The 10,499-nt window shown below is 44.5% G+C and overlaps 1 protein-coding gene across 1 annotated transcript in view; it reads right to left on the reverse strand.

Moving 5' to 3' along the window:
• The window catches only part of MYT1 (myelin transcription factor 1), a 113,044-nt gene extending 104,804 nt beyond the window's left edge, over positions 1–8,240 (reverse strand). The window contains exons 1-2 of the mRNA XM_032218623.1: positions 8,180–8,240; positions 3,289–3,389 (exon numbers count right to left, since the gene is read on the reverse strand). Of these exons, the coding sequence (XP_032074514.1) occupies positions 3,289–3,389; positions 8,180–8,240 (162 nt within the window). The remainder of the gene's footprint in view (positions 1–3,288; positions 3,390–8,179) is intronic.
• Between the last annotated feature and the right edge of the window lie 2,259 nt (positions 8,241–10,499).

A 10,499-nucleotide genomic window follows, 5' to 3' on the forward strand; every position in this document is an offset into this window, starting at 1 on the left:
AAGCAGCCTCGTGGCTGGAAACGCAAGGAAATAATGGTCAAGTCCTTTCTTATTTTTGTTATTTATTCCGATCCAACTAGTTCTCCTTACCCAGAAATTTTTATTTTTTCCCCAATAAAAATTGGGCAATCTTTGTAGGCTAACCATAAAATTGGGCCTCTGTAATACATTCTGAAATTATTTTTCCAATAATGTTCGTCAAGTTTATTATAAGATAGAAATACAAAAAGAAACACAAGAGAGAGAGCTAAGAAAAAGGCAGGTAGGGATGTAAAGAGAAAGAAGGAAGGAAGGATGCAAGGAGGAAGGGGAAGAGGAGAAGCAAAAGGAGAGGGGAGGGGGAAGGAAGAAGAGAAGATGGGGTAAGGAGGAGAAGAGGAAAAAGGAGAGGAGAATAAGGAAGGAGGAAGGGGAAGAGGAGAGGGGAGGGGTAGGAAGGGAGGGGGAAGGAGAGAGGTGGGGAAGGAAGGAAGGAACGAACGAACGAAGGAAAGAGGAAAGGGGGAGGGAAGGAAGGAGACGAAATGGGAGGGAAGATCAGAGGAAAGAAGAGGAGATGAGGAAAGAGGAAAGAATAGGAAGGAAGGAAGGAAGGAAGGAAGGAAGGAAGGGGAAGAAGGGAGGGAGAAGGAAGGAAGGAAGGAATGGGGAGGAAAGGAAGGAAGGAGATGTGAGGGAAGAGAAGAGGAGATGAACAAGGGCAGGAGAGGAAAGAAGAACAGGAAGGAAGGCCTCCAACTTTTTCCAGTGCAGTAATATAAAAATAATAATCATATTATAACATCAATCTTTTGCTTCCCGTTTCTCAACATTTCCAGCCATTTCTAGAACAACCAAATCCAACCATCCAAAAGGATGACTTTGTTCACCGTAACATTCATGTACCCCCTTTTTAAAATCACTTTATTTTTAAAGAGCCATGAGGTAAAAGCGCAGCAACGTGGTGCCAAAAAAAACGTTAAAAAGCCGAGCTTACTCCCGGAGAGAACTCTCTTTTTGTCCAAAAAAGCGAGGAATCACAGCGAATCTTCACAATGGCAGCCTACAAGCTGCCTAGCGATGTGGTTTCAAAAGGAGGCTGGTGCCGAGGAAACTTTTTTAATGGCAAGGAATCAAGCACTGATTAGCCATTATCGCTGGCTCATATAATACTTCAAGAGGCTATTAAAGGTATGGAAAAGCAGCTCATTAAAAACAATAGCAGGCCTGCAGGCTGGCCGATTATAAACAGGCTGGATAATTCTCTCTTGGCTCATGGACTTCGCGTCGCCTCCGCTTCTTATTTTAATCACTTTCATCTCAAAGAGAAAACTTGTTTCCCTTTTTGAACCAGGAAGAGCTTGCTAGGCACAAATAGCACCGACCGGGAAAACACTTGGTCACTTCCTCGTCGCAAAAGGAAGTCGTGCAAAAATTACCCAGTTGCACAAATCCATTAAAAAATTGGTCAGCTTGGGCAGCTTCCAGCCATCCTAGTTTGGCAGAGCATCAAACATTCCCTCTTGCGGGAACGGAAAGTATTTGCTTTTAAAGTATGAGCGGAATTGTATGCAAACTGGGTGTATAATATATACAATGATAACACTGTACCGCCAACAAGGGCATACAAAACCTTTGCTAGACCAATTCTCAAATACAGCTCGCATGCCTGGAATCCACACTGCATATCGGACATTAATACAATCGAGCGAGTCCAGAGGTATTTCGCGAGGAGAGTCCTCCACTCCTCTGCTCACAATAGAATCCCTTATGCCGCCAGGCTTGAAATTTTGGGCTTGGACAACCTTGAACTATGCCGACTAAGGTCTGACCTAAGCGTAGTACACAAAATTATCCACTACAACGTCCTACCTGTCAACGACTACTTCGGCTTCAACCGCAATAATACGCGGGCAAACAATCGATACAAACTCAAGGAAAACTGCTCCAAACTCGATTGCAGAAAATACGACTTCAGCAACAGAGGGGTCAACGCCTGGAATGCTCTACTTGACTCCCTTGATACAGCCTCAAACCCTCACAGCTTCAACCTCAAAGTTTGTCTACCGTGGACCTCACCCCATTACTAAGAGGTCCGTAAAGGGGGCGTGCATAAGTGCACTAGCGTACCCTCCGTCCCTGTCCTACTGTCCCCTTTTATTCGTACCCATTTCCTGTGTTTATGTCCATGTTTATACTTATACCTGTTATCTCGTACATCTTTGACGAGATAGATAGACAACTCTGTCTGTCTGTCATCCATCCATCCATACAGGCAGACAGACAGAAAGACGGGTGGGTGGGTGTGTAGATGACACAGACTAGGTAGGTAGGTAGGTAGATGATAGATAGATAGATAGATAGATAGATAGATAGATAGATAGTAAAAAGGGTATGCGGTTTGCTGATCAAGACTGGGGGAGGTGGGCACGCTGGGAGGGCAGAGCAGGCAATTCTGGGAATTGTAGTCTCAACAGATTTGGAAAGCAGAAGCCTATCTTGGGAAGTCTAGCTTAAGAAGAGAATATTTGTAGCTCAGGGTTGAACTGTGGGGAGCCTTGGTACTCTCTGAGTTTGGTTGTTTTCTTGCAGACATTTCATTACCCAGATAGGTAACATCATCAGTGCTAGAAGGGAGTGGGGAGGAGGAAGAGAAGGAGGAGGAGGAGGAGGACTGTGGGATCCTTGGTCCTCTCTGAGCTTGGTTGTTTTCTTGCAGACATTTCATTGCCAAACTAGGTAACATCATCAGTGCTAGGAAGGAGTGGGGGAGGAGGAAGAGGAGGACGACAACCGTGGGGTTCTTGGTGCTGGTTGTTTTCTTGCAGATATTTCATCACATCACCCAACTAGGTAACATCATCAGTGCTAGAAGGGAGTGGGGTTTGCTCTCTCTTTATATACAAATTGCCTCCCAGTGTTGGTGGTACAATCAAGGAACTACCATCTCAGACTAACAAACAATAAACCACAGCCTAATCAAGGAGCCCACCAAGAACACTTCCACCACCACTGACAGGGCAAGCCCCTTGCATATAAACAGAGCACAAACCCTCCTTTCTTCTAGCCCTGATGGTATTACCTAGCTGGGTAATGAAATGCCTGCAAGAAAATTGCCAAGCTCAGAGACTCCCCAGGGCCCCAGAGGTGGCTCCCTTCGTCACAGGCTCAATGGATTCCCTCCATCACTTTTGGAAGTCAGCTGAAGGGCAAGAGAACTTCAAGTTAACCCATCAAAACATCCCAAGCCGAGGAAATGCACTGTGGCATCGTTTCCACAACTTGGGTTTGGGGAAATGTCTTTCTCACCTTGATGTGTCTCTTGTGGAGGTTTGGGGCTGACTCACAACTGTTGATTTTCTCCCCACGGGTCCACCTCTGACTCAGCAGTTTGCCTCGGAACTCATTTTCTGAGGAGAGAAGAGAAAAGCGCATGGCCATCAGAAAGGAATAGGATCGAACTGTGAGGTTCTTGGTGCTGTTTGAGCTTGATGGCAGTCATTTCATTACCCAACTAGGTAACATCATCAGTTGCTAGAAGGCAGAGTGGAGTAGAGGAGGAGGGAGAGGAGGAGGAGTGTGGGGTTCATTCTACTCTCTGAGCTGGGTTGCTTTCTTACAGACTTTTCATTACCCAACTAGGCAACATCATCAGTGCTAGAAAAGAGGGAGGAGGAGGAGGACGACGACTATGGGGTCCTTGGTGCTCTCTAAGCTTGGTTGTTTTCTTGCACACCTTTTATTACCCAAATTATGTGGGGTCAGAGCTGGCCGAGGTGGCGCAGTGGTTAAATGCAGCACTGCAGGCTACTTCAGCTGACTGCAGTTCTGCAGTTCGGCTGTTCAAATCTCACCGGCTCAGGGTTGACTCAGCCTTCCATCCTTCCGAGGTGGGTAAAATGAGGACCCGGATTGTTGTTGGGGGCAATATGCTGACTCTGTAAACCGCTTAGAGAGGGCTGAAAGCCCTATGAAGCGGTATATAAGTGTAACTGCTATTGCTTGCTGTCAGGGTTCCGAAGGATGCCCTAATTAAATCATGACCCTCGAGCCAAGCTTCAAAAGAAACCCAGTTATTTATTAGGAGCAACATGTTGGTATGCACCCAAGTGAAGCCAGCTCTGACCCCACGTAATTTACGGCCCAATTATGACCCTGTTTTCCTCCTCCTCCTCCCCAGGGTGTGTCATAAATCACATTCTCCAACGGAGCACTTTTGTGGGCTGTAGAGATCACACCCCTTTGGCTGTTACAGTTAACCTAGGATACAGCCTTGAGAAAGGTATGTGTGGAATGTACTTCTGGTTGTGGCTGCTGTGCTGCTCCGTCAGTCTCCTCCCACTTGCCTATGGCAACTCAAAAGCAGGCCAGGGATGCTTTGCGAGTTGGCATGAACACCAGTTCAGAAGGGAATGGGGTTTGCACTGATGATGTTATCTAGTTGGGCAATGAAACATTTGGAAGGAGACAACCAAGTTCAGAGAGTACCAACCACCCACGGATACTGTCGGTAAGAAGCCAGGATATTTTTTAAAATTAAATGTCTACATCGCCCATCTCACCTGTGACTCTAGGCAGCTTACAACAGCACAATAAAACCCTATAAATACATGGATAACAGCATAGCCTAAAAAAATGAGAATTAAAAACTTAGAAGATGACATAAATCAGGTTAAAATTCAAAAGCTAGGTGGTTAACTAGGCAGCTAGAGCGTTTTCAGGTGACCAGCCATCGCTGGGGCTGCAGTCGGACTTTGAACCCACCCCCCATGATAATTGACAAAGTCAGGTCTTACGACTCATCCAGTAAGTTAGAAGAGGGAAAGCTCACCCCGCCTAGGTGGGTAATTTTTCATAGGCTGGGGGCAGCTGCTGAGAAGGCCCTGCTCCTAGATCCTGCCAGTCCTAATTGCTTGATCGATGCTTTCTCTGCTTCACCATTTTTCATAACGTGGTGATCAAAACTGGATGCAGCGTTCCAGGTGTGGTCCTAACTAAGGTTTTATAAAGGAGTATTAGTACCTCTTTATAAAACCTTAGTAACACCACATCTGGAATCCTGCATCCAGTTTTGGTCACCACATTACGAAAAAGATGTTGAGACTTTGGAAAAAGTGCAGAGAAGAGCAACTAAGACTATTAAAGACAAAAACATAGGAAGAACGGTTGCAGGAACTGGGGATGTCTAGTTTGATGAAAAGAAGGACTAGGGGAGACATGATAGCAGTCTTCCAATATCTCAGGGGTTGCCCCAAAGAAGAGGGAGTCAAACTATTCTCCAAAGCACCTGAGGGCAGGACAAGAAGTAATGGGTGGAAACTAATCAAGGAGAGAAGCATCCTGGAATTGAGAAGAAACTTCCTGACAGTGAGGACAATTAACCAGTGGAACAGCATGCCACCAGAAATTGTAGCTGCACCAACACTGGAAGTTTTTAAGATGAGACTGGACAGCCACTTGTCTGAAATGGTATAGGTCTCCTGCTTGAGCAAGGGGATGGACTAGCAGACCTCTGAGGTTTTTTTCAGCTCTATCCTGATTGATTAATGAATTTAGGATGAAACCTTTCCTTTCTTTTTCTTTTTCCCCTTCTATCTCACACCTCCTTTTCCCTGCTCCCTTTCCCTCCCTTGATTTCCTATTTCCTTTTCTTCTTTGTATTTTATGTAATAAAATAAAAACGATAAATTAAAAAAAAAGAGAAACTCCAGATATTACATTGTTTATAAGCTAATAAAATCGTGGATCTATTCAGTTTCAACAAAATGCTGATTTGTGGACTGTCGTGGGTCCCCTTGAAAGAAAACTGCCTCGTCAGCTTAAAAACAATTTGTAAACTTTCTGCTCGTCTGCATATTTCCGACCGCATTGATTTGTTGGTTTTTCTGTTCAAGGAAGGGCACCTGCGGGAAGTCCAGGTCAGAGCGTATCCAGCAGGTTCTGACCAGTTTTAGAGAATTGGTAGCGGAAATTTTGAGTAGTTTGAAGAACCGGTAAATACCACCTCTGGCTGGCCCCGCCCCCATCTATTCTCTGCCTCCTGAGTCCCAGCTGATCGGGAGGGAATGGGGATTTTGCAGTAACCCACCAATCCACGCCCACCAAGCCACACCACGCCCACCACACATACCAAGCCACGCCCACCAAGCCACGCCCACAGAAACGGTAGTTAAAAAAATTGAATACCACACCTTGTCGAGATAGTTGTTGTGACCGTGTGACCCTTAGAGTCCTGCCCCTCCCCTTTATTACAGGGCATTTTAAAATGGGGGTTGCTGACATCTTGACTTTTTTGACCTAGCTTGACATCCCTATATCTATATTTAATTTTAAACATTGACTCTCTGGCCCAAAATAAAATACCTTTTGCTTATCGCACATATTTTATGTTAGCCCTTGACTTACAACCGTTTGTTTCAACTTAAAACAAGACTGGGGAAAAAAAAGTGATTTAGGAGTGGTCCTCACACTTATGACAGTAGCGCCATCCCCAAGCTCAAATTTGGGTGCTTGACAACCAGCAAGTATTTTTGACGGATGCTGCATCCTGTATCATGTCATTGCTATGGCTGATCTTCCCAGCGGTCTTCTGATAAGCAAATCATTGTTGGAAGCCAGAGCTGGTCTTCCATTTTCCTGCGTGAGCATGTGCCCCGGTCTCTTCTGCCATCGGCAGCATGTTTCTGTGCATGCGCAGAACAGTTTTCAGTCAAGTGTGCATGCGCAGCAATGTGTGACGTCTGTGCGTGCGAACGAAGTGAGCAACGCACGCACAAAACACCCTCTCAGCGCACCGGTAGTCAACTGGTTAGGAACCCACCACTGGACTGGGGTGATATGATAGCAATGCTCCAATATTTGAGGGGCTGCCCCAAAGAAGAGGGAGTCAAACTATTCTCTGAAGCACCTGAGGGCAGGACAAGAAGCAATGGGTGGAAACTAATCAAGGAGAGAAGCAACTTAGAACTGAGGAGAAATGATACATATATGAATTGAATACTTTAGAACTTTTTGTTTTAAAATGGATAAGGGTAACAACGGATTTATGTATACTTGATAGAGGATTGGCTATATCAGTGTTTCTCAACCTTGGCAACTTGAAGATGTCCGGACTTCAACTCCCAGAATTCCCCAGCCAGCGAATGCTGGCTGGGGAATTCTGGGAGTTGAAGTCCGGACATCTTCAAGTTGTCAAGGCTGAGAAACACTGGGCTATATAATGTATAACCCTAAGTATATATTATAAAGATATCTTTTTGTTGGTAAATAATTTTAATAAGGAAGTAATTAAAAATTGGCATATATATGAAGTGACTATTCAGAATACCTTGTTGAAAAATGAAGGAATAACATCTTTGTTTGAACGTATGATGTACAAGGAAAATAATGAACATAAGCATACTCGATAGTTGATTGGTGGGATTATACATAATTGAAACCAGTGATATACAAATATAAATGGCTGGTAAATCTTTTCCATATCGGGGTATGTGATTATATAAAGGTTTATTGTTATTAAACAGACAATCAAGAATGTAAGGAATTAGGTTTATTGAAAAAAATATTAACTGTAATTGAATATACATTGTACAATGAAAGTGAGGTATTTAGTTATATGAGATGGAAAATCTGTGATTGTAAATGTAATGGAGAGTATGGATGCAAAAACGACATGCTGTATGTAATGGATGAGAATTTTTTATGTTGTTTTTTTTTTGTTTAAAAATAAAAACAAATTGCAAAAGAAGAAGAAGAACAAGAAGCAATGGGTGGAAACTAATCCAGGAGAGAAGCAACCGAGAACTAAGGAGAAATTTCCTAAGAATGAGAACAATGAATCAGTGGAACAACTTGCCACCAGAAGTCGTGAATGCTCCAACACTGGAAGTTTTCAAGAAGAGATTGGACAGCCATTTGTCTGTAATGGTCTAGGGCAGTGATGGTGAACCTTTTAGACACTGAGTCCCCCAACTGTGCATGTGCACATGGCCAAACTGAAAAGTGCGCGTGTGCAAACGTACTCAGGCACGGACATGCACCCACACATGCGTGAGTGTGCAGCAGAGAGCTGCTGGCCGGCGGGAGGCAGGGCATCCAAACACTGGCAGCATGGCAAAAGGTAAGATCTTCCTTCGTGAGCTTCTGTTTCATCGTTTGCAGGGAAACAGAAGCTCACGAAAGGATGCCATAGAGATCTGACCTGGTGCAATGGCCCGGGTGCCAGCAGAGAGGGCGCTATGTGCCACCTGTAGGTTTGCCATCATGGGTAGAGGCTTTCCTGCCTAAGCAGGGGGTTGGACTAGAAGACCTCCAAGATCCCTTCCAACTATTACTCTGAATAATAATTCTGAGCACTCAATTCCCTCCGTGCTGCCTAATGTCATTAACCCACGCGTGCCAAATTACACTTGGCCAAATAAAACATTCAACTCAACTCAACTGAAAGGAACTTTGGAGGTCTTCTACTCCAAACTCCTGTTCAAGCAGGAGATCCATACCTGGCAGGTATACCTCACCTGCCCCGAGAAAGGAGTTCCCCTTTGAAGTCTCCCCCCAAATCTCCAATTCCACCAATCCCATGAGTTTGCTTGGATTGAAAGCTTGTGATTGGCTGAAAGTATCTTCAGGAAACCTCACTCTGCTCTAGTCCTCTCTCCAGGTTAGCTGCTGGAGAGAGGTAACGGAAAAAAAGCTGGGTTTCGTGGGCCTTGTTCACAGATCATATTATGCCTTGGTTCATTTAACCATAGTTTGTTGAAGAAACCATAATGGGCTGATTCACACCCGATTTGCTGCATTCGTTAGCAATAATGGCCCAGTGGAATGAAGAAACTACAAAGTGCAACCAATTTGAGCCTGGAGGCATTTCTAGGTGAAAATACACACATACACACAAAGGCATTAAGCACGATGACTTGTAAAAAGCAACAAACCAAAAGCGACTCAGGGAAGGTTCCTGGCAAAACAAACTTTTGCCGTTTGCCAGCATACGAGGAATATTTGCTGCTTGTTCCATGTTGCTCAGGTACCAATTGTACTTCATAGCTCTTCCTTCCTTTCAACTTGGCAATCTTAAGAGGTGCGCACTTCAACTCCCAGGATTCCTTGCTGCTGAGGGAATTCTGGGATTTGAAGTCTGCCCATTTTAAAATTGCCAGGTGTGAAGAACATTGGCCTACAATCTACGTCAGGACTCTCCAAATTTGGCAAATATAAGACTTGTGGACTTCAGCTCCCAGAATTCACTAGCTAGTTTTAAGATTTGTGGACTTCAACTCCCAGAATTCCCCAGCCAATTTTAAGACTTGTGGATTTCAACTCCCAGAATTCCCCAGCCAATTTTAAGACTAGTGGACTTCAATTCCCAGAATTCCCTAGCCAGTTTTAAGACTTGTGGACTTCAACACCCAGAATTCCCTAGCCAGCTTTAAGACTTGTGGACTTCAACTCCCAGAATTCCCCAGCCAGTTTTAAGACTGGTGGGCTTAATTCTGGGAGTTGAAGTCCCCAAGTCTTAAAGTTGCTATGTTTGAAGAACCCTGATCTACATTGTACGCCTGGTTGTAGTTCAGCACATCATTTAAATCCAGCTATTGCATCAATGACACCAATCATCTATCACAGCCAATGTAGGAAGAAGGTGATGGCCATGCGTGGTATACAACATGCTTGCTAAGCACCTGGTTTACCTCAGAAACATATGACGCCCAGTGGTGGGATTCAAATAATTTACTAACCTCTGCCCTAATGATTTCTTCCAACAACCAGTTCAACAAACTTCTCAGAAAGTTCACAACCGGTTCTCCCAAAGTGGTGCAAACTGGCTGAATCCCACCACTGATGACGCCCCAATTTCCCAGCATGCCCCAGGTGTAGTATGACAGTGGAGAATTATGGGAAATTAAAATGGTGAAATCAGTTGCCTAATGCTGATTGAGGAGACTTAATGCTATTACTTTCCAAAAATTGTTCGAACCTACTCTGTGGGTGTGGCCTCCTTTGTAGGAGTGGCTTGCCGTCCATGTGACTGGATGGGAGTGGCTTGCCGCCCATGTGACCGGATATGAAGATGCCGACGACACTTGTCAGAACCACCTTAAATTACCCCACACACAGCACTGGCATGCATAAGAATATGATGTAAACTTGTTTTTTAAAAGGCATCTTTGGTTTGCGTTAAAACAACTTCAACACACGCAATGTTCTGATTGCACCACAAACGCAGTAGTCATCCTTACCTTTCACAGAGGCACTGAGTTTTATAAATAGGAGCATGATAGTGTAGAATAATCCTATCCAAGGACCAGTGGTGGGTTTCAAAAAATGTTGGAACCTCTTCTGTAGGTGTGGCCTGCTTTCCGGGTCCACTGGTGGAACCTCTTCTAACCGGTTCGGTAGATTTGACGAACCAGTTCTACCGAATAGGTGCGAACTGGTAGGAACCCACCTCTGATGTGGACTCTACAGTTGGTAGTCCTTGCTTAATGACAAGTCACTTAGTGACTGTTTGAAGTTAGGAC

The sequence above is a fragment of the Thamnophis elegans genome, chromosome 5 (assembly GCF_009769535.1).
Source record: "Thamnophis elegans isolate rThaEle1 chromosome 5, rThaEle1.pri, whole genome shotgun sequence".
In the NCBI taxonomy this organism is placed as follows: Eukaryota; Metazoa; Chordata; class Lepidosauria; order Squamata; family Colubridae; genus Thamnophis; species Thamnophis elegans.